Source organism: Westerdykella ornata, assembly GCF_010094085.1.
Source record: "Westerdykella ornata strain CBS 379.55 unplaced genomic scaffold EI97scaffold_7, whole genome shotgun sequence".
NCBI lineage: Eukaryota > Fungi > Ascomycota > Dothideomycetes > Pleosporales > Sporormiaceae > Westerdykella > Westerdykella ornata.
This window is the reverse complement of record NW_022986857.1, coordinates 128740-152411: the sequence shown is the minus strand read 5'-3', so window position 1 is coordinate 152411 and position 23672 is coordinate 128740. Positions and strand designations below refer to the sequence as shown.

Sequence of the window (23672 nt, the reverse complement as noted above, 5' to 3'; positions counted from 1 at the left end):
TGGCTTTTTGCTTTTCAACAACTGAGACGCCCATGATGATGCAGAACGTGAGGTCGGGAATCCGAGATCCTTTTCATCTTTGCCTTACCCTGTAATACTCTGGTGCATATTCCACCAACCAATCCATCTCAATCGTCGTCAAATCTCGGATATAGATCTTATTTTTTGTCTCCATGATCTCGTGATAGATGACCCAATCGGCCTTCCGGTGCTACGAGAGTCAGCGTCAAATCATATCAGATCAGGTGCCACTTACAAAGAATATCGAACTCGGATGCACATACAACGTCGCACTCCCCGACGGCGTCTGGAAAGTCCCATCCGGTTTCATCCTTGCAGCATGCGCGAAGAAACCCGTTGTCAGACATCGCCGTACTCGCTCCGTCATAGACATGGGTCCCACGCGAGAGACATGCGCAGCTGGAATGCTCACAGTTTCCGCAATGCCCAGACGCTCCAGCTGATTCTTCAATTGTTTGCGGACGCTCATAGCCTTGACCAGCGCTTTGAAGTTGAGCGAATGCTCCCGGCACCACTGCGCGTCCTTTTTGCCTTGAGATACGAAAGCCTCGTAGACATTGTATAGAGTTATGTGATCGCCTTCTTCTACAGCGAATCTGCGCTTTGCTTTGTCCTCTTGCTTCTTGTTTCCATCGTGGGAGACGAACGTGGTCCCTTGAAGCGTCATCATTGCGGCTATGGTCAGCATCTCCGGAAGGCAGCCGAAATTGGGCGCATTCAGCAAGGCCTTCGCGAGCATCGGCTCAAGAGGGAGGTCAGCCATGCGGGCGCCTAGTGGCTTTGTCAGACGTGCCTGGTCGTCCACTGCGCCTAGGGAGTAAAGCGTATCAATTGCCCTGATGACAAGTTGTGAGGGCGGGCGAGATAGGTAGTCGAATCGTACGACATTTTGAATACCCAGGTTCGTAAGTTGCAAAATGACCGGAGCAAGATTGCTGCGCTGAATCTCAGGGAAGGTCGTCTCCGGGAGCGTGGAGTAGGCAGACTCGGTGTACAATCGGAAACATTTCCCAGGTCTCGTCCTACCAGCACGACCAGCACGTTGGGTTGCGGACGCCCGAGAGACAGGGCAGACACTGAGACGTTCGATGCCGAGGCCGGGGTCATAGTTGCGCAGTTTTACGAAGCCGCAATCGATCACATAGCCGATACCATCAATGGTGACTGACGCTTCCGCTATGTTGGTTGAGACGATCACCTTCCTTGTGTTCTCGGCTGCTGGCTGGAAAACATACATTTGCTGGTCAGTAGACAGGCCTGCATATAGCGGAAGTGGCTGAAGAGTCTGATATCCAGGGCCGAGGTCGGGGATGCGGTCCGTAATCATATCGATTGCATCTTCGATTTCCTCACGACCTGTAAGGAAGAGTAAAATATCCCCTTTCTCCTCGGTAGTATGGATATCCAGTACGGTCTGAACAGCTCGCTCGACGTAGTCTGAAACCGGTTCAGCTAGATACTGAATCTCGACCGGATGCATTCTCCCTTCAATGCTTATAATGTGGCCAAAATCCGATTTCGCCTGCTTGTTAGTGGCTTCTTCCTCTTCGGGTGCGAAGAACTCCAGGAATTTCTCCGCTTCGATCGTTGCGCTGGAAACTACGACACGCAACTCAGGGCGTTTCCTCATGATCTTTTTCAGCAAACTGAGCAATATGTCGGAACTCAGCGACCGCTCGTGCGCTTCGTCGACCATTACTACAGAGTAGCGCTTCAACAACGGATCAACAAGCATCTCCCGTAAGAGCAGGCCATCGGTAAGAAATTTGATCTGGGTCTTTGCTGATGTGACATCTTCGAAGCGTATTGAGTATCCAACTTCTTGACCGAGTTGACCTGAAATGAATAAGAAAAGAGGTTTGGCCTCATAAGCAGTAGATGTCACTTACATCCAATTTCCTCGGCGACACGGGCGGCAACGCTTGTGGCGGCGATTCTGCGAGGCTATTGTTGAGCAGGAGCACATATTTCCTTTAGAGCGAAGTACCCGGAGAACTTACTTGCGTCACAGCAATAACCGATCCGTCCGATGTCCAACCAGCTTTCAGCAAAAACTGAGGGATCTGTGTGGTCTTCCCACTCCCTGTTTCGCCGACAATGATTGTCACTGGATACGTCTCGATAGTGTAGAGTAGGGCATCCTTTAATTGAGCTATAGGAAGGAGAGCAGGGGGCTTATAAAGCTCTGGTATGAGGCCAAGCCCTTCATCTTCATCGTCCGCCATCCTGAAATGTCCCGTAAAGGAGATGACAGGTAAGGGAGAAAAGGGTTGTAGCTGAAGTACAATCGATGAAGGTGAAGGTTGCCCAGGTGGATGGGGAGGTTGAGCTAATGCGGAAACGCTAGTCCGAGTTCGGATTAGCGGGTTTTCTAACCACCACCTCACTGCAATCTGTTTCGGCCTTCTTTGCTTGAGACCTGCGCGCATCACCCTAACATCGCTTGAGAGACATCATGTCTAAGGCAGGAAAGATTGATTCCTCTAGCCAGCGGGCATGTGACGCTCGACCGAGCCGTCAAGCTGCCCCGCAAGAGCCCTGCCAAGTCGTGGGGCGCCGGCATATTGCAATAGGATGACAGTGACTAAGACTGAGCGTTCTCCTGCGATCTCGCTTCCTATATCTACGTATACATTCGATTAATGAGTGCCTGATCCAAGTACTGTCGTCCGCATAAGTTCTTGTTACTCTCATCATGACGAGTCTCTCACCAGCCGAACCCAGTCCACCTAGCTTAAGGTTGGCCAGATATTCGGATCTGGCAGACATAGCACGGTGTTGGTACCATGCATTCTTCGACGACGAGATTATTGGAGACATGATGCATCCGAACCGCAAACAATATCCCGAGGATGTTTATTGGTTTCTCTTACGAGGCATACGTGAACGCTTTTGGGAGTGGAGGCATCAATTCATCGTTGTAACCGTGAAAGTGGGTGATAAAGAGCGCATCGTCGGTGCCGCGGACTGGAGAAGAGTGGGGGAAGGAGGGAAGAAGATGGAGATGTTTTGGTGTGATCCCAGTAAAGCTGTGCCGCTCTCCTTCATGTAAGGCATTCACTAAGACCACGATAGGACATCTGATAAACCCTTCTGTACGGCTCTACAATCGCCTATCCCTTGCTATCTTCCCCAATCGAGCGGCAGATCCATCCCGTTCATCTTTCCTTGACTCGGCAGTTTCAAACGCTAGCAAGTACTGGACAGGCGAGCACTCCGAATGTTGGGATCTCTATGTCTGCGGCGTGGATCCCGACTTTCAGGGAAAGGGTATTGGGAAGATGCTGGTCTGCTGGGGTACGCAAAAGGCAGATGAAGAGCATGTGAGTGCGAGTGTGCTCTGCGGTGAGAAGAATAGAAATTTCTATGGCAAATTGAGGTTGGATCAGCAGGTGGGGGGATCAGAGCACGGAATTGCGTTGTTCAGAAGTCCGAGCAGTTAGTACATATAGGACTATTCCTAACCCGCTTTCTATATCCTATGTACAGCTGGGCTTTATAGGTAAACGGTCAACAGGATGACAGCATTACACCGCTGCAGCATGATGTGGCCTGGCATACCTGAATTTGACACAAACCAAGTCACCATTCTGCTAATTTGCTATTTTATGCTCATTACTTCGCGTAAGACCCTGCGTTGTTGTCATATCCATCTAGCTTGAGGCGAGGCTCTTGATACGACCACAAGGAATAGAGCACCCCATGAAGCCGCGAAGATGACGAGCATGAGCGTAGGCTTACATGTTTATCTGGTCAATAGTGTGAGAAAGGGTTATTAGGCACGTAAAAGTCCTGACACATAAGGCGAACATCGCCAATTGCGTCAAATACACGGCACGATCAAGATGCCATTTTTGAGCGGGATGGTTATCAAGATGAGGGATTCGGATTTCCGTCACCATGATGCGTGAAATCCTGTTGCCAGCACTTTCACATCGTGGCGACCGTGATGGGGATCTCCATTGAGATAGAAACAAATTGCGAACCTTGGAAGAAAGCGATGGAAATACAGTGCGTACTCACATAAAAATTACAGTCTACCCATCGTCCCATGAAACAACATATTGCCACAACGCCCCCATTAAGCTACATCCATCTACCCTTCCCATAACTCTAGCGAATCAACACCGACTTCACCTCCTTCTTCTCCGTCTGAATCCACTCATCGATACACACCCCAATGATCCTATACGGATCAACGGGATGACTTCTCATGATCAACAAATTGCCGCTACCACCCGTGTCCACATAGCCGTAATCGCGCATGCCGTCCATCATATCGTGTTTGAAATCCTCTCTCACCAACGCCCGTCCAGTAGGCCAGGGCTTCTGCGGTACAACTTCTTTGTCGACTTTCGCCCTTCGGCACTGCGTAGCATATGTCTTATGTGCCTGGACGTCCCCTCCAAAAGCGACGAGGTTGAAAGTCCGGCCTACGTCGCCGACTTGAACGAGCCCGAGCCCGTCATGTAAAATAATTCTGTTATCGTCGTCCAACTCGGCGGATACGTCGCCCAAGAAACTTTCCTGGCACGCGGTGATGCCTTCGAAGATAAAGGCAAACGGCGCAACGACAGTGCATCCGCAGTTAACGCGCACTTCGCATGTCAGGTTCTTTGTGCTGTCATTCCAGAGACGAGACTCGCAGTCGTAGATATCCACCATGTTCCAGTTCATGGAGAGATTGTGCACGCGGACATAATTCGACGGCGCGTGCTCCCAGAAAGTTCCGGAAACACAGCGGTCAACCCAGCCTAGGGGTTTTGCAGTGAGGTCACTGACATGCCAGTCGGGTTGCAGTTTCCCCAGTAAGCGGCGGCGGAAGTCGACGAGGCTAAAAGATGGGTCAAACAGGCTACCGAGGATGGTTGCGGCTTGGACAAGCGATCTGCCCGTTTCGTCGCGGACGATGTTGCGTGGCTGGTCGTGGGTGGGAATAGGCTCACTGCCAAATAGACCGGTGCTGACCTTCTTACCGCAGTTACAGCCCTTGAAGATGAATTGAAAGCCGGGAGGTCCGCTCTGGCGTGTAACGTGGATCGTCATGTACTTCCTTGGGTTGCCCTTTATACCTGTGCGTGCTTGGGCTCTTGCCCACCCCTTCTCGTCCTTTTGCTTGAGCCTTCCCAGCCGTACTACTCCGGCAAAGCAGTCCGTCGTCCGTATGCTGCTGGAATTCTCCACCATGGGTATCCAGTCCCATTCGCCTCGTTCTCCGCTACTGATTGCGAGTTTGGTCCATGCAAAGCCAGTCTTGACTGACAGCTGCCTGAAGAAGTTGAACGAGATCTTCTCCATGTCATCGCCAGACATATCTCGAGCAACCTCCTCAGCCGTGAAAAGACCATTGAAAATACCCAAAAGGCCCCTGTAAAGGTCTGCCTTCACGGTGCATTCTCGTGGCATGATCGATATTGCCGAAAAGATGTTGCTAACCCCTTTGTAGTTCTCGTACCACCAGTTAGGGCCACCATTGATGATGTCGGTCTTCGCACTGTGAATACCCAAGACTTGCAGCTGCAACACTCTCAATATGGTGTTATCCTCTTCGATGAATCTGGTGATGGCGCTGACGGCTCCGGTCTTCAGCACGCGGGAGTTCTCGATCCAAGCTTGAAGTTTGTAGGCTTTGTCCTTTGAGTCCGTCGCGAGATCTATCCAGTGGAATAATTCGCCTATGGGTGATATGCGCTCAGGGTTGATCGCCCACATTGCCACCCGTTTGCCCAAAATCAACTCTTGAAATGTCCATACCCTTGAGAAGTAAAGATTGCGGAACAGCGAGCGCACATGGTTGACGCATGTGGAGTAACAATTCAACAGCCCCATATCAATCGCCGCGGCTTTCACAGTCTCTTGGTCAACCGGAAACGTCCAAGGCTTAGCCGCCCACTCGTTCAAGCGTTGTCTCACGTAAGGTGTGATCATTGCTTCCGAAGTGAGGGCCGCCCCATCCATGTGCGACAGAACGTGATCGACGAATTTGAGGTCATCCACGATTCGCTGGGGATCCCAAACCTCCGGCATTTCGAGCAGAATGTGACATTGGCGCGCTGTCTTGTAGTATTCGAACATCTTGGTCACCTCCACGGCCTTCTCGGTTTCATCTCCCTGGTTGATGCACACGCAGTCGACCCAGAGGTGTTGTATGTTTGCGGTGATCATCAGCCTCTTGATTTCGTCCAGTTTCTCCGGCTTCAAGATTATGCCCCAGGTCACGCCGGCTATGTCGCACGTGTACGCAGGTATCGTGGGACCCCATGTGTAAGACACAATGTCGAATTGGACGGGGTACGGGCGGGGGTCGAAAACATCGAACTGGCCGTCACCCAAATGGCGGAGCAGCCGAATTGGCATTCCAGACATGGCGAGGCTTGCTGTTGCTATGGCAGATGGCTAGCACGCGGCACTTGAAAGTGGGATGTATACCTATGTAGAAACTGCTTCCACTCTTCGGAGTGAGGAGTCGACCAAGAGATGAAGTAGGAATTGCGAGCACATATTTGGCGAGCTTCGTATAAGCATCTTATATCTTTGCCTTTTTTCTCGTTGCCCTTCAGCCTCGCGAGATGGCCCAACCTGAGGTGCCTGCAGGGGGGTTGGCTTGCATGCGAGCGGCAGCTGGACGTCGAAAAACCAATGGTGTAGATAATAGGGGCCGGGATTATACTAGGAGATCCCCATCCGTTGGGGTCCAGAAATTCCAGGGTCTCTCAGGGCCACATCCAAATGATAGCGTCAAGGACGACACATGAGGGGCATACTTTCAGATCCAGCTTAGCAAGCCTTGAACGGTGTGTGTGTGTGGGTATACCTCCACTATCGGGGTTAAATATGATCTAAGGGTTGGGTGAACCCTTCTGGGAACCCTTGCGAAGTCTCGACTCGCAAAGGAGGGAAAGGCCACCATAAGCCCGGGATTCTACCTGTTTGACAGATGATTGGCTATATCCTTCATCTGCCCATGCCATAATGCGCCTAGAAAGCTCCTTGTGAAACCACAACCTTTTTATTTTAAGCTTCTCCGTCGGAAGCAGTCTTTTCGGACCCCATGGGCGAGGCGGTTTCTTCACCGTTGGCCTATCAGATGGTGCAGTCAATACTCAAGCGCCAATGAGCTGAATGCGTATTCCGTACATTTACGAAGAAGGTCAGCTTACACGGGCGTCTGCACTTGAGCTAGATGTACTGCTTCTTTTCACATCCCCACTGCACTTCCTCTATAGGTAGTGCTGCTTTCCTCATCCAATTAGACAGCTTACAGGCGCTGCAATATAGGAGGTTTTGCAATTAGCTTTGTAGCGCGCCTCTACGTATAATAAGTTCGAAAACGAAACTCTACCTATCGCATTGTTAGGTTATAGCTAATTGACTTGCGCCAGGTAGGTAATTCCACCTACAGAGGAACTGCAGCCGGCTGTTCTGTCCGACGTGGAAAGCTGCAGTACTAGACTAGGAGCGGCGTACTTCTCCCCGTGTCCCGTAACCTACTACTGTATAGATGTTCGCCTCTCGGTCTCCGTCAAAATCTCCGGACTTATCCACTCGATAACTACGACCCAACAAAACCTTCAACGGTTGTCCACATCTTTCTCCTTCTCTCAATCCTCACAATAACGGATATCAACTAGTTTGAATTTATCTTTTCCTTTTCTTTTCCTTTCCTTTTCTTTTGCTTCCTTTTTTTCCTTCTTCTTTTTTTCGCTCTTGCTCATACGAACCGGTACGCCCAAACCTACACTGAGCATTCTGACTTCGATCTATATATTTTCTATGAACGTCATTCTAATCACCACCCGGTTCGTCTTGCCTCTGCTGCCTCTGGTGGGCTTGTTTGAATTGCTGGTTTCGTTATTGCAGTTTTCGCCATTACTGGTTATGCCGCGGCTACCTTTGCTATTGCTGGCTATGCAATGCTAGCATCCCTGTGTATTAATATCGTCGATCTACAAACCTCACCTTCTTCCCTCGCTCCCCTAGTAGATTTGATAACGGTCGCACACCCCGCGACGGAGCGAGCATGTCAGCTCGAGCGCGAAGCTTTTTGGTTGAGGGCCGAAAGGCGGACGGTGGCAATCTGAGGACAACGGTTCCATCGTGACATTCTTCGTAGACAGCGGCAGCGCCATAGAGCCACAAGGAGTAAAACAGTAGGAACAGAGACGCAAACGAATACTACGCCTAATAGATCGCGCTCGGACAGATTGCGCATAGTGTGGACAATGTTCACTGGGGGTATGTTTCTTAGGTTGAGGCTCCGGGGCCGTGGGTTTCAAGAGCGCCGTGGATGAGAGAATCAGAAGTCTCAGTGGATCAACGCAGCGAGAGCAGAGGACCGGGGACACTACAACAGGTTAGAAGCCATGATACTACTAGGCGTTTGCAAGTCTAGATCGGAAAATGGTGTTGATCCTATCCTCGACTTGTCCGATGGCAAAAGCATCGTGGACACTACGCAGATGGACACTGCGGCCTGCAATGACAGCCCACCGATGTCACATCGCCATGAAGTCTCTACAACACACAAAAGTAGCTCTCTCTATAAACACCCCAAGTTTAGCACATTAGCTCACGTAGGCACCCAAAAAACATCTGCATAGGAAAAATCATGCGGCCTCCGGGGGCAGAGCAGGTAGAGTTCGGATAGCCGTATACCGACTAGGGGTAACTGCAATTAGGAGGAACGGGAGCCGTTGGGAATGGCGATGCGAAACCAGAGGGCGAGTCGCTGCAGGTAAACTCGACGGAACGCGGATACGAGAACAGGGAATTCCTGTATATCTTTGGAGATCCGGATATATATACTTTATAGTCCCGTTATGCATAGAGATACAAACGACGCTGCGAAGCCTGAGCTATAGAAATCATTCACACTCCAAGGGAAAAATGGTACATCGCACAACACCACTGTCCACTGTCATAGCTACCTTTACCAGGACTTAGCCGAGGAGCAGCAAAGCCGTCTAGTTAGTCCCGCTCCTGCTCGGCCTCTTCAAACATGTCCAGTACATTTTCTGGGTTATTTGGATCCAGCGGGTCCATGCCATCTAAACTCGCGTCCATTCTCTCGCGCCTCGACATCTTGAAGATGTCGTACTTGTCTCCTCCCAGCTTGCCATATCTCGAGGTCATGTGCCGCCACTGAAGATCCGATATTAGCATCCCGGTATCGAAGAAGTCCAAAGAAAACGTAGTGACAGTCCCGGACGTACCTTTCTCTTCCAACCCCACCGATCCGCAGCCTGCTCCGGCTGCCAGTTATTCGCTTCGTCCTCATCATCGTATTCCTCGACGAATTCCTCAATCTTATGGACCCCTTTGATCTCGATCCCGTGTTTCTTCGCATACTGCACAAGCACATTCGGCCACGCTGCCTCCTTCCCCATCATCGCATTGCGCGGCACACAAGGCACATACCCGAGCATACCACTCACATCTCCGAAAAAGTCACATAAAAGCGCCAGCACAAGACCGATATCCCTGACCGGCGAGTCCGGCCGCAGCAGGTTCGCGCGCTCCAGCGCATTCAGTGCCGTAAGAGCCGCGTTACCGATAAGCCCGACCGTTTCCCCCACGCGATCCGGGTCGTCAGTATGTAACCAGGGACCTAGATCCTGCGTAGGCAGGAAATGCGCAAGGCCGCTGAGGTGCATCCAGAGATCGACGGCGTTGGGTTCGCTTGGCCGCATCGCTTTGTTGAACGCGACGAGCTGGTTCTCGAGGACCTCTTGGAACCCGTAGCCCGTGAAGTCGTTGTAGATGTGCATGCCGAAGTTGTCCTGGTCGCGCTTGGCGGCTTGCAAGGTGTATTTGTGGACGAGGTCTAGCGCGGCTTTGGAGGCGATGAAGGGCCAGGTGGGGAATTGGGAGGCGGGTTTGTTGGCGTATTTGGCGTGTTCGGCTTTGAGTGCTGCTTTTCTGGCTGCACGGGCAGCCTTTCGGGCCTCGACGTCGTCGTCCTGGCTGTGCTCGTCGTTGCCATCCTCGTCTGCGTCTTTGCTATGATCGCCATCGTTGTGGTCGTCGGCATCGTTTTCTTCGTCTTCGTTGTCGTCGTCGTCGTCCTCTTCATCGTCATCGTCGTCGTCGTCGTCTTCATCGTCAGAAGGCATGCTGTAATGCGGCCGAGCAAAACAGATATATTCAAGCCTCCGCGCAGCTTCATCCTAGACATTCGTCACTACACGACAAGGCCCATAATTGAACAGCACCAGGCAGCAAATGAATACCTCGATAGACGCCCCGGGCCCGGCATCAGGCGCAATAGCTGCCGACGCGTTGTCTGCGCCCTCAACTTCGACGCGTTTCGCCTCATTGCTCGCTGTGGTGCTCGCTTCACGTTTATGAGGAGGCATAGTTCAGTCTTGAGACAGCGTGATTGATGATATGGTTGGTAATCGAGGCAGGTTTGGGTGATATGGATAGAAAGCTGGATGATGGGAGGTTGGCCTAGCGCGTATTTATCGCGTAGGCACGTGCAAAAGCAATTCACCACATGCAGAGATCAGGATGCCATAAGGTTTGTGCACACTTCGCTGTGTGGTAGCAATTGCGGACTTTTTTAGTGGGGCTAGGCAGGCCATAAGCGAGGTATTGTATTATCATCCCATTCAAGCATGGACTGGGTGACTGGTACTGAGACTTTGGGAGAATGACTAAGGTACGTCATTCGTGCTCTCGCATCCTTCTCTATGCGGTTATACGAATTCTCGCAAAGTGAGTATCTCTAACCTGTCACGTTGCTTGTTAGCTATACAAAAGCAAAAGCCTCTAGTTGCTCAGCTCTCTTCCCCCTAAACAGAGGACTTTGGCCCTTCCACTCAACTACTGCCTTCCCAGTATTAGCCACTGCGGAAAAGGAGAGGACGATATCAAGGCTCACAGATGCAGTCGCAGAGGCGTCTGCGGTCGAAATTCAAGACCCACTTCAACAACACGCTTCCATGACGCTATTCTTTATCAGGCAAGGTGCAATCCACAGCCGCACATCATCAAAACCTTTCGCCGACGACATCACATCAAACATGGCACTGCGCTTCTCAAATATCCCTGTTATTCTATCGTCTGCTGTCCAGCATATCGATGAAGATGGTACCAGAGTATATGGTCCTTGGCTGCCATCTCACCTGGCAAGCCACCCAAAAGATACCGAGTATATCATGAACCCGCGATCATGTCGCCGCTCAAAAGTACAGCATAGCAGTCGCTAAACCTCCACACTCCACGCATTCCAGGCTTCGCAGAAAGCTAGCCTTCCTTCGTCGACGGCAACGAGCATCGCCCTTCCCTTTCGGAGTCGTAGCCAGCGCTCGAGTGCGCACCCGAGACCCGCCATCGTTGATGTTCGGATATCGAATACGTTCGAGGCTGGAGATGGTTGAATAGAGGGAAGTTGGGGGGCGAGTCATTCACTACTCGTCACCACCCTTCTTCTTCTTCTTGGACGGCTGCTGGGCACCTTCCTTCTTCAGATGTACGATGAACTGCTGGTAGTTCTCTTCGGGATCCCACTCGAAGCCAGCGAGGATGGGGAGGTCCAGTTCGTCGTCAGCCTGGGTGGTTTGTCAGCGGGTGTTACGGACAACATGAAAGAGATGGGAGAGCAGTAACAAGATGACCGACGTCGAGATGCGATCCGGGGGCCCGCAATGCACATCAGCTAGGGGTAGAAGCAAGTCACGTACCTTCTTCTTGAACTGCTTGTAGATGGCATCTAGGGCATCCTTGATGGTGACACCCTTGAGGTTCCGTGCGGTGACGGTGAGTCCGAGCTTGAAGTGGAGGTCGATCTTCTTGATCTTGGGCGTGCAGAGCGGCTTCTTCAGCACCTCCTTGTCGTCTAATGATGCAGGCGAAGTGTTCAGTTTCCTGGAGGAGAGGGTCAGCTGCTTCCGGTACCCAAAACAGCATACTGAGGCGATGACGTCGGCATTGCTCGAGAGAGAGCAATGGATGCTCGCGACAGGTTCAGCATGAGACTCGACTTACCAGTTCAGCTTCTGGGTCTCGGGGGCAATCTCAATCTTCTGTCCTTCCTTCTCTGCACGGTCGAGTCAGCCCCACACCCCCTCAGTGGATCACGCCATAGCCGGCGGAGAGCAGCAACTCACCCAGGTCGGCGATGTTCTTGACATCGGCAGCGAGCGAGCTGCCTCTACGGTGGCCCTTCTTGGCGGGAGCCTCTTCGACGAGGGAGTCGACCTTGGAGAGGGTATTCTCAGTCTCGGCGGACATGATGGATTGCAGTGGTACAAGGGGTGGCTGGTGAGCTGGTGATGGGGAACAAAGGGAGATGAGAGCTGCGAAGCTGGGAGCTATCGGAGAGCTGTGTAATGAGCTAGGAGCAAGTGTGAGGAGAGTAGGAAGAAGGTGGTGGGAGGTGAAGAGGAGTGGGAAGTAAGAGAGAAGGAGGGAAGGGCGGAGCAGATGAGGGGTTCAAATGGGCGGGCTTCGGGAAGGCACGAAGCAGTCACTTGATCCCGGACCACCTCACACCTGGGCAGCACCACCTCACCAATGAATGGAGCCGCGCGAATCGGGTTAGTCCAGAACAGCCCGTTGGTGCACGGACGCGCGTTCCTGGGGTAAAATGCGGGGGTGACTGGGCAGCAGCCAGCCATGATCTGATAGGGGGAAGGGGTTACAAGAGGAGTAGAGATACTCTTTGTATATGTACTTTGGTGCATCTCTTCTTCACGACCTTCTACAGTATTAATTGCTTCCATTTCCGTGGTGGTTGAGAGCTCCTTCCTCACCTTCAGAGCTCGGTGAGATGACCCTCACGCGACCCGGCTGACGACGTCATCGGCCGAACCACCAACGCCCGTACTGAATACCCAGCGATACGATGCCGCCATTGGACGGGCAATCAAACACCTTGGCCGCCAGGCGAGAGGGGAAAGTCGAGGACAGTCAGGGACCCGGCGGATGTTGAGACGACGAGTCAGCGAAGGGTACCTGATGATCAATCAATCAGCCTGAAGGGGTCTGAAGATCTGTACTGATTGCAAGTAGACATCCTCACAGCAAAGACTTTGTTGCGTACCACAATAGATTTACCCTTCCTATGTAGACATAAGAGCTCCTACTGCGGTGTTCCACTCCCGACCCATTCCTGCAATTCCTCTGCAAGCAATTAGCATTATACGCAGATAAAGGCGCCATAAAGCTGCTTGCAAAACATATGTTCTATTGCTGCACCTCCCATTGATCTGACCTTCAGTCGCATGTGGAAAGAGGCAGTATGCTTAGGTATATATGTATCTTCCCATATACCCTACATGAATCCCTACGAATGCCCCACAATACTCCTCGCCCGGTACAACTCCTCCAAATACCTCTCCTCCTCGTCGCTCAGCTCCTTGCCCCTCGCCTCGAGCGCCTCGTCCATGCGCTCCACGCTGCTGAACCCAATAATCGGACTCGTCACGCGCTTGTTGATCCACGCCAGCGCCACCGTGCTCATCTTCCACCCACGTTTCTTCGCCACTTCCTCGACGCGCTGGATGATGGCCCGGTCCGTCTCGTTGTCGCCCGTCGTGTGCGTGCCGCTCTCCTTCTCGCCCGCCGAGCGCGTCGTGCTCCCGTATGCGGAGAGCGGGCGCGCCAGATGGCCGCGACAGAGGGGTGCCCACTGAACCAACACGATCGGCATCAGTAGTAAACCAAACAAGAATCTTCCACAACTCACCGGAATCAGCCCCACGCCCGTCGCATTGCAGAACCGAATCATCTCCCTCTCCTCCTCCCTATACAACAAACTGTAATGATTCTGCATGCTGATAAACTTGGTCCACCCATGCTTCTCCGCCACAAACTGCATCTGCGCAAACTCGACCGCCCACATCGAACTCGCGCCAATGTACCTCACCTTGCCGCTCTTGACGAGGTCGTGCAGCGCCTCCATCGTCTCCTCGATCGGCGTGTTCTTGTCGAAGCGGTGGATCTGCAGGAGGTCGATGTACGGCGTGTCGAGGCGTGCGAGCGACTTCTCCACGGCATTAAAGATGGCGGCGCGCGAGAGCCCGCCTTGGTTGACGTAGTCTTTCAGTTGGGGCAGCTCCGTCGCGTAGTTGATGGTGCGGAGGCCCGGGTCTTCGCCCACGTAGCCGTAGCATTTGGTGAGGATGACGAGTTTCTCGCGGGGTAGCGAGTACTTTTTGATGGCTTTGCCGATGAGGATTTCCGAGACGCCGTTGGAGTAGACGTTGGCTGTCATCCAGAATTAGTCCGGTGAACTCGAGGTCAACTCATCTACTCACCCGTGTCCCACGTTGTGATTCCCCGGTCATACGCCTGCTTCAATAGCGGTAGGGCCTCGTCCTCTTCAATGACCCACGGCTGCCATTTCTTGTCGCCGATGCTCATCGCTCCCAGGACGGGGACGGAAATTTTTAAGCCGCTCTTTCCGAGCTGCCTGTACTCGGCCTTGGACTCCTTGAGGAGTGCCTGTACGTCCGTCATGGTCGTGGTTCAATTGGGAAAACCGAGTCGAGGAGAAGGCGATGCTGGGTCGGGCCGCAAATCAACGGGATCCTCTTGCTCTTTATGCATCCTTCGCTCCATATCCTCTCGGCCTAGCATGACGCAAGGGCGGCTAAACAACCTTGGAATTGTCAATGATGCGGATTTTGCGGCGTTAAGTTGGTTAAATCGATGCGAGGTGAGGTGGCGCGTCTACTAGCTCAATGGAACGTTGGTGAGAATGGTCCCGGATGCAGCTTCCGTTACAAATGATCTATCTTCAACGTCACGTGGATCTGTCGAATTCTCTACACCTGCCCAGGTGGGCAGGCACGAACAGAACTGATAAGCATGCCATCAACCAACCTAGAGACATCACACAGCGGCAGCATACAAGTTGACGCCCGTTCATGGCAGCCACCTGGAGCGGCGGAGCTGGTGGTATTGGTTTGGTTTAAGAAACACAGTTTTCGAGCCTAGTCTCCCGTGGCGCCCCCTCTCGTCCCAGAATGCAGAGATCATATGCCCGTGAAAGAAACCCCTACTCCAGGCCCCCATTTAGTCCTCGATGATGTTGCCCCTCTCCGACACGTACAGACCGTCCAAGAACTTCCGGATATCCTTGTTGCGCACACGGCAGATCTGCTGGATGTCGGCGGCGCTCTGGGAGACGTCCTCGAGCGACTGCAATCGCCAGTTAGTAAATGACCATCAGCCACACAGGAGCTTCTCACGTTTCCGCTCAGCAGAAGCTCGTCCTTCTGGGTCTTGGAGATCTCAACATCGACACCCGGGCGCATCAGGACTCTTCGGACGATCTTCTCGCCAATGAAGTTCCTGATCTCAACCTCGTACTGCTCGCCCTTCTTCTCGATGTTGACGTTGATGGGGAAACTGGTTTCGACGTCAGCGTAGTCCTCGCTGCAGCAATCGCTAGCCAAAACCATGCATGATATTCGAGCACGGACTCCACGACAGAGCGAATGGCATGGCTCAAATGAAATATCACACATCCTTCCTAAGTGGTATAAACCAAGAGAGCGTGCCATTCGTCGTCGTTGGAGTTTTCGGCGCGGGCGCTCATGGGGGAAAGGTGACATCAAGCGGGGATGACCTACTGTGCGTAGACATAACGCATCCTGTGAAATATGGTTAGCTTTTCCAATCCACGCATATCCATTGAGAGAAGCACATACTTGTACTTGTATCCCTTGGTCACACCAATAATGAGGTTGTTCTGCCGCCCGTCAGTATCCTCTCCCACGCAGCCCAATAACCCCGGCCAGAATTTCGTTTGCAACGTACGATGAGAGTGCGGACGGTACGGAGGGTGGCGACGCTCTTCCGCGATCCGTGGTGGAGCTCGATCTTGATGAGGTTCTTCTTGGGCTGCGCAGTTTTTAGTATTGGTGGTCGAACATCTCGAATGCGAAACCGGAACGTACGTGAGAGAAGCTGACGGACAAATGACCGAGAGACTTGCTCAATTTTCCCTGATATAATCAGTGTCTGCTCGTCGATGCGGATTACGGTACGCTTACGCGGGGGCCTATTGCGCAAACGTTAGTTTAGAAAGGTCCAGCCGCTTTCAAATTGAATAACCCACCCTCGACGACCACATTGCGGGTCTTGATGGAGACCTTGACTCCCTCAGGAATCTCGAGCAGTTCCTCCGAGTGGCTGTGTTGCGATTGTCAGTTCAATGGTCACAGAGCTTGCAGCATTCAAGCTATGGTCGGTTGAATTTCCAGCGAGACGCATTGCACCCGAAATATGGGCAAATTGTCCGTAGAGAAATGGAATCATGATGCGATAGCAGAGGGATTACGTACATGTACTTCATCTTTGCGGTTGTCGAGGCGTCGGTCGGGGTTGTCGTTGTATGATTTCGTGGTTGAAGGTTTGTGTGGGCGTCGGAAAAACTCTAGCCGCTTGCCGACTAGCTCGCGCTAAGCCGCTTTTAGATGAAATCCAAGATATGCCCTGGAACTTTTTCTGCGTCCGGAAATTTCCAAGTTCCTCAACCAGGAGTTCGCTATCCAGCAGTTCTCCTATTTCTTTCGCTGATTTCTCTAAATCTGCGCTATGGGACCTCGCAGGAAGCGCCAGCGTCTCTCCGCAGACGGCGCAGAAGCTGTCACGGCCACTGCCGACACAGAACAAGCTCCGAACGGCAGCTCCGCAACGAACGGGACACCCAGCAAGGAAGACCACAAGCACCGTCGCTCCCTCTTCGTGCGATCGCTGGCACCCACGGTAACGACAGAGGACCTTACCGAGCACTTTTCCGAGTCGTATCCTATCAAGCATGCCACTGCTGTGCTTGACTCCACCACGAAGCAATGCAAAGGTTATGGATTCGTTACTTTTGCGGATGCGGAGGATGCGCAAAGAGCGATGGAGGAGCTGAATGGCTCGGAACTGAAAGGCAAGAAGATCAAGATCGAAGTGGCCCAGCCGAGGCATCGTGATGTGGAGGTTGATCCCACAGGTCAGCTGAAGAGCGTCTCAACCGCCGCTGCTAAGGCGAAGGAAGAGCGCGAGAAGCAGCGGAAAGAGCAAGTACCACCGAGGCTCATAATACGGAATCTGCCGTGGAGTATTAAGGAACCGGATCAGCTGGGTATGCTCTTCAGGAGCTATGGCAAGGTCAAGGCTGTCAACCTACCCAAGTCGCATACAGGACAGTTGAAGGGGTTCGGATTTGTTCTGCTACGAGGGCGGAAGAACGCCGAGAAGGCTATGCAAGGCCTCAACGGCAAGGAGATTGATGGCAGGACAATTGCTGTCGACTGGGCCGTGGACAAAGACACCTGGCAGGAACTTCAGAAGAAGGAACAGAATGGGGAGGTGCAGGACAAGGATGGTGATGAGCAGGCCGAGAGTTCCGACAACGGATCTGCCGCTGCTTCCGAGTCCGAGGAGAACAGTGAGGTGGATGAAGACGAAGACGACGACGATGAGGACGACTCGGCAGAAGAGTATGATGAGAACGATGAGTATGAAGACATCTCAGACAGCGATGTTGGGGGTGTGGACGTGGAAGATGAGCCGCCGAAACCAAGCAAACCCCAGTACACTCTCTTCATCCGCAATCTCCCCTTCTCCGTTACCGACGAAAGCTTAAAGGAGCATTTCACGCAATTTGGACCTATACGCTATGCAAGGATAGTCATCGATCATGAAACGGAAAAGCCGAGAGGCACAGGTTTTGTGTGCTTCGTCAATGAGGAGGATATGATCAACTGTCTGAAGGGAGTCCCGAGGGTAAGGTTAACCCAGAAGACCAACGAGAAGAAGGATGGATCTTCCATCACAGTGACGCACTCTGTGCTCGAAGACCCAGATGCAGATGCGACTGGCAGATATACCATCGACGGCCGCATCCTCCAGATCACCAAGGCCGTCGACCGCAACGAGGCCGCACGACTCACAGCCGAAGGTGCGGAATCTCGCTTCAAGCGTGACAAGGACAAGCGTCGCCTCTATCTTCTCTCCGAAGGCACCATCACTCCAGGAACACCTCTCTACGAGCAACTACCCCCCTCTGAAAGGGCGATGCGCGAGGCCAGCGCTAAGCAGCGTCAAAAGCTGATCCAAAGCAACCCTTCCCTTCACCTCAGCCTCACGCGTCTCTCGGTCCGCAACATCCCCCGCAGCATCACAAGCAAGGACCTCAAACAACTAGCCCGCCAAGCCGTCGTCGGATTCGCAGAAGACGTCAAAAACGGAAAGCGTGCTCGACTCTCCAAGGAGGAGCTCGCCCGCGGAGGCGAAGCCATGATCCTCGCGGAAAAGATGCGCAAAAAGCAAGGAAAAGGCATCGTCAAACAGGCCAAGATCGTCTACGAGACGCCTGAAGGTAGTAAGGTATCTGAGAAGACGGGCGCGGGTCGCAGTCGCGGCTACGGCTTCATCGAATACTACACACATCGGAATGCGCTGATGGGTCTGCGGAAGCTGAACGGGTATGCCGTGGATTATCGCGTCAAGGGTGAATTACCTAAAGGGAAGAAGGCGGCCAAGGAGGAGCTGGAAGACCGCAAGAAGCGCCTCATTGTCGAGTTTGCGATTGAGAATGCGAACGTTGTGAAGAGGCGGTCTGAGCGCGAAAAGCAGACTCGGGAGCAGCCCAAGGGGAAGACGGATGAAGGTGCCACGGCGGCACCGGGTCGGGGCAAGCATCAGAAGGACCGGTTGAAGAAGCGGAAGCGCGAAGAGGACGATGCAGTGCAGGACGGGGGAAGCGGGAAGGCGGGGAAGCGGGCGAGACGGGGTGGAACGAAGGGACAGAAAGGTGCGGAATCGGCTGATGGTGCTTCCGAGAAAAAGGAGAAGGACGAGGGCAAGGGAAGGGTCAAGGATGAGAAGGTGGCGCTACGTTCGCGTATCATACAGAAGAAGAGGATAGCGAGGCGGGCGAGGAAGGCTGGGAAGGCATGATCCGTTGATTTTCCTAGCTAAACGAGGAGGGATATCGCAGCATGAAGCTGTTTGCTTCTCAGTCCTCTCCTGCGATCATGATGGTGGGGAGGCGTTCATGTTGGTGTGCGCCACTTTCGTGCTTGCATGTACGCTGTGTCCACTGTTCTCCATCGAGTCAACCGCCGGCGCATACCTTAGGATACACAGGCTCCATGCATACTAGACGGCAGGACGCAGCGCTCGTCTCTTCCCGCAGCTAGCAGGAGCCAATTCCCCTATCCTCCGACCTGTGCAAGCCCGAGTCGCACAGCTTCAAGCCCAAGCTCGTGCTCGCTGCAGTGCGACATCTGTATATTCGTGTGTCATACGAACGGCGCGGGTCGTGTTCTGCTGGATTGACAGACTGGGGATCCAAGTATCTGGTTCGGCCGTGTTTTCTGCTCGTGCAAAAAGAACGCTGGGTTGTGGAGGTGGTAGAAGTTGCTGGGTAGGCGAGCGCTGTATTCTAGGATGGGCAAATGCTTTTTGTTAGTTTTTATATAGAGTAACCGTCGCTGGCACGTAGAAATGTGGTGTACATAGGGGAAACGGAGAGTTTGCGAAGCAGTCAACGTTTTTAGTCGTTCTATTTAAGGGAGTTGGTTCACGACGGAGTACATGTACATTGGGTCAATGGTGTCGAGAGCAGAAGGAGAAGAGCGCAGTTCTGGACGACTGTAGTACTATACTACCAGAAAGTGTCTGGGCTTTTGTGATAGATGTGGTGATCATCACTCCCCACATGTACACAGTTTGTATGTCGACAACTGGGGCCGTGGCAGCTTTTTGGCGCTACATATACCGGCATCACGAATCGATATCGAGGCGCCTTTCGGTTACAGCTCTTTCCTTCCCCACAAAAGACTCATGTTACGAGTGTAGCTTCATTCAGTCACGTACAAGATATTTCACCAGGGACATGGTTGGGGCTACGAAGATGCAAGTACGTCTATCTTTGTCGGTGTTGTCACAGAAGCATGTTCTACAAGCCTTAAATCATGAAAACGGAAGCGCACATGTGTTCGGGGCAAGTGTTCTGAGACGGGGCTTCGTCGAACAAATCTGGCAAGGGGTTCTTCCACCGCTGGGTCCAGATTGTTGCTCTGACAGCCCTGCACGCAGCACGAGCTTCCTCGAGAGTCGTACAGAAAGTACTGCGCCAAGGTGAGCGCAACAAAGGTCCTCCTTGTCTCTAGTGTCCAGCTATCGGCGACGGGCATGCCGTACGCGCGGGGAGAAGGAAAGGAAGCCGAAAAGAACCGCCGCATTGTCCGGAAGTTCCCATCTTGAAGTGAAATGAAGTTGGTCCAGGAGCAACAAGAGCCTTGAAGGAGCTCCGAAGAGTAGTGCATCACAACGATAGCGGTTGCGGCACATGTTTCCCTCGATTTTGGTAGGTGTGCGTCCTCGGAATTGGTACAGCAAAATCGACTTTCTCCAATTTTTGAAGTGCAACACAGAGAATCAAATCATGGTTGAGGATCCAAGTGAATTTCTAGACAGCAGGCGTATAACCAAATTTACCAATGACCATGGGATAATAGTCATCCTGTAGTAGAAGCCTGTGCATGTTTTTTGTGCCCAGTCCCGGAGTGTTAGAGCCTTGTAGCCGCGTCCTCGAGAACATGGCACATCGTGTTCATTCGAACAATCTGGAGCCGACTGTTTTGACATCAACCATAAACGGCTCTCAATCTGATGGTGGCTGATCGAAGGCATGCGCCGCAGAGAAGCTAGCCTATCGGAAACTATTCTTGCGGTAGGAGGCGCTCGGGCAAAAATCCTTCACGGCAACTGCAAGAGCGTGGGCCAATGCCTGCATGTGCCTGCCCAAAAGCCTCTGAGTTCATCCTTAAAATGTGACCTGTCAGTTTTTACTTACTTTGTACTCTAGCCTGAACCCACTCGTGGCTATCAAGTCCAGTTATCGTACAGCAGGAGACTGGACCAAAGACGTTCGTGCTATCTGCCAGTGAGACGTTGCGATTAAGTATAGAGGATCATACGGAAGAAAGCCTACCGCCAATCGGTAGACTGACGATTCGCAGCCAAGTGCTGCCGCGCACAAGGTATAGCTCTGTTGAGTCTTTACTTCCGCGGAGTGAAATATAGCTGTAAGAGTTCGAGACGCTTGCGACGAAAAAGTGCTGACAACAGGTGTTGGTGTCTTTGATGGTTGTTTTCATAATTGCAGGGTATGTCCAGTCATGGCCAGCAGCTGAATGGCAGCTCCATGCACCGGCGTGACAGTTTTGTGAGCCTCAAAACCTCAAAGTTATCATCTCGATGACAGTCGTTTATCTGGGGTCCCAGAGGACTGGGTTTGTGGCTCACAAACCCTTGCTGAGTGGGCTGAGAGCATCTCGTCCATTTGTGCATAGTAGAGTCGACCAGTAGCACATGTGGCAGAGAAGCCTGCAAGATACGGGGTGGTGATCGGTCAGTCCAGTAGAGAGGCAACACAAAATATGGGGATGTGGGGGTTGTCTGCTGAGGAGAAGCGGTTGTGAAGGGCCTGTAGAAGCAGGCTCGCGGTGCTCAGAAGGTATAAAAGTCTCCTTGATGCTCGTTGAAGAGTCCTCAAGTCTCATCATCAGAAAACCCCTTCGACAGAACTGAGCGCAAGCTGACCAAACCGCACCGAACTGTTTTCCGACGGCCCTTATCACTGTGTATCAAGTTTAGAGAAGCCTACACCACCCTCCTGCTGTGCAGACAAGGTACACGGACAATGCAACCGTTATCGGCCATGTAAACCAAAACTGACTCCATCCCAGCGCACTGCGATCCTAACCATTGGACGTTGATTCGGACTCCGCAACAACGAGAATACACCATGTGTTATTACGAGAAAATCCACTATGTGCCCTGCGGCCACGAGGACCATCGCCTCATTCAGTACTGCCACTTTGCGCGAAACGATCCGCTACATCAATGCTTCGGCGCATGGAACATAAAACGAGAGTGGGAACAACGCGAGGTTGAATGCAGTCAGTGTAGTCGGATCAAGAACCAAAGCCAGCCGCATTTCGCTAGAAGATGAAGGGAAATGACTGCCAGAATAACTTATTCTCACGCCATCGTTGGGGCCTTCGGGTGGAAATCTTTGTGCACTGTTTATCTAGGTCTCTTCAAGGAGAAGTCCTGTTGATTGGAGAGAACATCCGCGTGGGCGCCGTGTGGGCGCCTGTGTCCGCATATCTAGAAGGAAGTAATTGATTTCAAGTGCCATTTCTCAAGTCCAAGGAGTTACTTCACGATGCCTTGAATCTCCATCCAAGATGTTGCATCCACTTTGGAGAGTCCTGGCTGGTTATGACCAGCCCCTGCCTTACAAAGACCTTTGGAAGGGGTGATACGGACTGTCGGTGGGAATTCTCGGAGCCCAGAATGTCCATAGCCCTTCAAAGTCAACCCTATGCAAAATGCGTTCGGCTCCCACTTCGGAATCCGGTCCCAAGCCCTCCCCAGAACGACAGACCAGAGGTAAGGTGGGTTACAACCTGTATTGGTGCTCAACTGTGCAGTGGGTCGCTCTGACTACGACGAGACATTGTCAGTGTAGGATATTGTAAAAATAGAGTGCCATTTCTCCGGGTAATGAGCACCTAGTCTCTACCTGGTCATGATCTGAATTGAGTGAACATCAACAATGGCTGTAGTTACGCTTGCTCCCATCGACTCATACCACAATCCTCGACTCCCGGAGTGCCGATGGAACGATGCCTCCGGATTTGTGGTAATGGCTGATTTCCGATTGTACTTGAGTTTTCTATAGGCTTGAGCTGCGTTGAACCTTGCCGACTTGGTTATACCTTTTCGAAAAGAAGGTATACCAATCGTCGAGCACTTTCTTCTTATCGTCAGGTAGATCATCGTAGTCCGAGCGCTGTGCATCTTCTTCTTTCAGAGACGAGAGGGCCAGTGCCCTGTTCGGCTCTTTCCCCGCAAACACTGAAAAGGGACAGTCAGCCAGTATCCACTGACGCAAACATTAGATCCATGTCAACGCACCGTGGTACGACTTTCCCGGGGCATATGTATCTTTGCCGCTAACGTCAAACACAGTCCCCTGTTGCACATAAGCACGGTTACAACAGGTCTCGCTACCACGAGCAGCTAGATATCCGACTGGGAACTAACCTTGATAGCAACATATGTGGGATACCCCTCATTTGTGCCTATAATCTATATGTCAACTGCCAGTTGTTCCTCAATCGTTGGGGAGGGGCAGGTTTACCATCACATTTGGCGAGGTACTCCAAAGTGATTGGGTCATCTTTGGGTGGAGCCAGTTGGACAGGCTCCTTGGGCTCAAATTGACCCTTCTTCTGTGTATCGGACATGGTATTGCGAGTATTGAGGAGATGCAATGAAGAGAGATGATGGGATATATGGGGTTGTGTAGCAAGATAGGAGATTACTAGCGTCACCACACCAGCCACAGCCCGAAATGACTAAGCCGTTGATGACTATTCTGCGCTAATTTAACTCCCATTTCTTCAACAACCTGGAATACTCCAACCATGTGACGAAATAGGACATGGTCTGCATATACACTGATCGAATCGTCCAATATATCATAGCTGGGGTGTCTGGGCAATACCCAGCACGGAACAGCTGCTAGTCACGCAAACGCATATGCACATTGAATCCAGGCTTTTAGCCATAGGGAACCAGACTACGGCTACCCTGATCCTGGATTGCCTCGTCTCGATTAGACT

The 23672-nt window shown here is 52.3% G+C and overlaps 10 protein-coding genes across 10 annotated transcripts; 3 read left to right on the top strand and 7 right to left on the bottom strand.

Moving 5' to 3' along the window:
* Nucleotides 1-73: 73 nt before the first annotated feature.
* Nucleotides 74-2246, bottom strand: EI97DRAFT_457374 (P-loop containing nucleoside triphosphate hydrolase protein; the record flags this gene model as incomplete). The annotated part of the gene is made up of 4 exons (XM_033800807.1): nucleotides 74-211; nucleotides 257-1857; nucleotides 1911-1965; nucleotides 2022-2246. 4 exons carry the CDS (start codon nucleotides 2244-2246, stop codon nucleotides 74-76), a joined length of 2019 nt encoding a protein of 672 aa, XP_033654888.1.
* Nucleotides 2247-2450: 204 nt separating this feature from the next.
* On the top strand, nucleotides 2451-3467 carry EI97DRAFT_432227 (uncharacterized protein). The gene has a single exon (XM_033798124.1). The coding sequence runs from the start codon at nucleotides 2717-2719 to the stop codon at nucleotides 3071-3073; it is 357 nt and encodes a 118-aa protein (XP_033654887.1). The 5' UTR covers nucleotides 2451-2716; the 3' UTR covers nucleotides 3074-3467.
* Nucleotides 3468-3891: 424 nt separating this feature from the next.
* Nucleotides 3892-6856, bottom strand: EI97DRAFT_432226 (uncharacterized protein). Its single transcript, XM_033798123.1, has one exon. It carries the CDS (start codon nucleotides 6385-6387, stop codon nucleotides 4135-4137), a length of 2253 nt encoding a protein of 750 aa, XP_033654886.1. The 5' UTR covers nucleotides 6388-6856; the 3' UTR covers nucleotides 3892-4134.
* Nucleotides 6857-8811: 1955 nt separating this feature from the next.
* Nucleotides 8812-10593, bottom strand: EI97DRAFT_432224 (uncharacterized protein). The gene is made up of 2 exons (XM_033798122.1): nucleotides 9234-10593; nucleotides 8812-9162 (listed from the first exon to the last, which is right to left on the bottom strand). The coding sequence occupies exons 1-2, from the start codon at nucleotides 10131-10133 to the stop codon at nucleotides 8989-8991; spliced, it is 1074 nt and encodes a 357-aa protein (XP_033654885.1). The 5' UTR covers nucleotides 10134-10593; the 3' UTR covers nucleotides 8812-8988.
* A 412-nt stretch (nucleotides 10594-11005) lies between these two features.
* On the bottom strand, nucleotides 11006-12391 carry EI97DRAFT_432223 (uncharacterized protein). Its single transcript, XM_033798121.1, has 4 exons — nucleotides 12132-12391; nucleotides 12010-12061; nucleotides 11706-11889; nucleotides 11006-11573 (listed from the first exon to the last, which is right to left on the bottom strand). The coding sequence occupies exons 1-4, from the start codon at nucleotides 12253-12255 to the stop codon at nucleotides 11433-11435; spliced, it is 501 nt and encodes a 166-aa protein (XP_033654884.1). The 5' UTR covers nucleotides 12256-12391; the 3' UTR covers nucleotides 11006-11432.
* A 710-nt stretch (nucleotides 12392-13101) lies between these two features.
* Nucleotides 13102-14498, bottom strand: EI97DRAFT_432219 (aldo-keto reductase-like protein). The gene is made up of 2 exons (XM_033798120.1): nucleotides 14283-14498; nucleotides 13102-14232 (listed from the first exon to the last, which is right to left on the bottom strand). Exons 1-2 carry the CDS (start codon nucleotides 14482-14484, stop codon nucleotides 13310-13312), a joined length of 1125 nt encoding a protein of 374 aa, XP_033654883.1. The 5' UTR covers nucleotides 14485-14498; the 3' UTR covers nucleotides 13102-13309.
* A 257-nt stretch (nucleotides 14499-14755) lies between these two features.
* EI97DRAFT_432218 (60s ribosomal protein-like protein l9) lies at nucleotides 14756-16343 on the bottom strand. Its single transcript, XM_033798119.1, has 9 exons — nucleotides 16317-16343; nucleotides 16091-16164; nucleotides 16026-16033; nucleotides 15930-15977; nucleotides 15790-15873; nucleotides 15681-15721; nucleotides 15603-15623; nucleotides 15219-15378; nucleotides 14756-15168 (listed from the first exon to the last, which is right to left on the bottom strand). Exons 1-9 carry the CDS (start codon nucleotides 16325-16327, stop codon nucleotides 15043-15045), a joined length of 573 nt encoding a protein of 190 aa, XP_033654882.1. The 5' UTR covers nucleotides 16328-16343; the 3' UTR covers nucleotides 14756-15042.
* A 226-nt stretch (nucleotides 16344-16569) lies between these two features.
* On the top strand, nucleotides 16570-18927 carry EI97DRAFT_375214 (RNA-binding domain-containing protein; the record flags this gene model as incomplete). Its single annotated transcript, XM_033795491.1, has 1 exon — nucleotides 16570-18927. One exon carries the CDS (start codon nucleotides 16570-16572, stop codon nucleotides 18925-18927), a length of 2358 nt encoding a protein of 785 aa, XP_033654881.1.
* A 2866-nt stretch (nucleotides 18928-21793) lies between these two features.
* EI97DRAFT_361309 (uncharacterized protein) lies at nucleotides 21794-21946 on the top strand (the record flags this gene model as incomplete). Its single annotated transcript, XM_033794962.1, has 1 exon — nucleotides 21794-21946. A coding segment is annotated over one exon (153 nt), but the record flags the coding sequence as incomplete, so codon positions are not given.
* Nucleotides 21947-22604: 658 nt separating this feature from the next.
* On the bottom strand, nucleotides 22605-23441 carry EI97DRAFT_287819 (cytochrome b5). The gene is made up of 4 exons (XM_033794424.1): nucleotides 23189-23441; nucleotides 23092-23129; nucleotides 22963-23020; nucleotides 22605-22902 (listed from the first exon to the last, which is right to left on the bottom strand). The coding sequence occupies exons 1-4, from the start codon at nucleotides 23292-23294 to the stop codon at nucleotides 22721-22723; spliced, it is 384 nt and encodes a 127-aa protein (XP_033654879.1). The 5' UTR covers nucleotides 23295-23441; the 3' UTR covers nucleotides 22605-22720.
* Nucleotides 23442-23672: the final 231 nt, after the last annotated feature.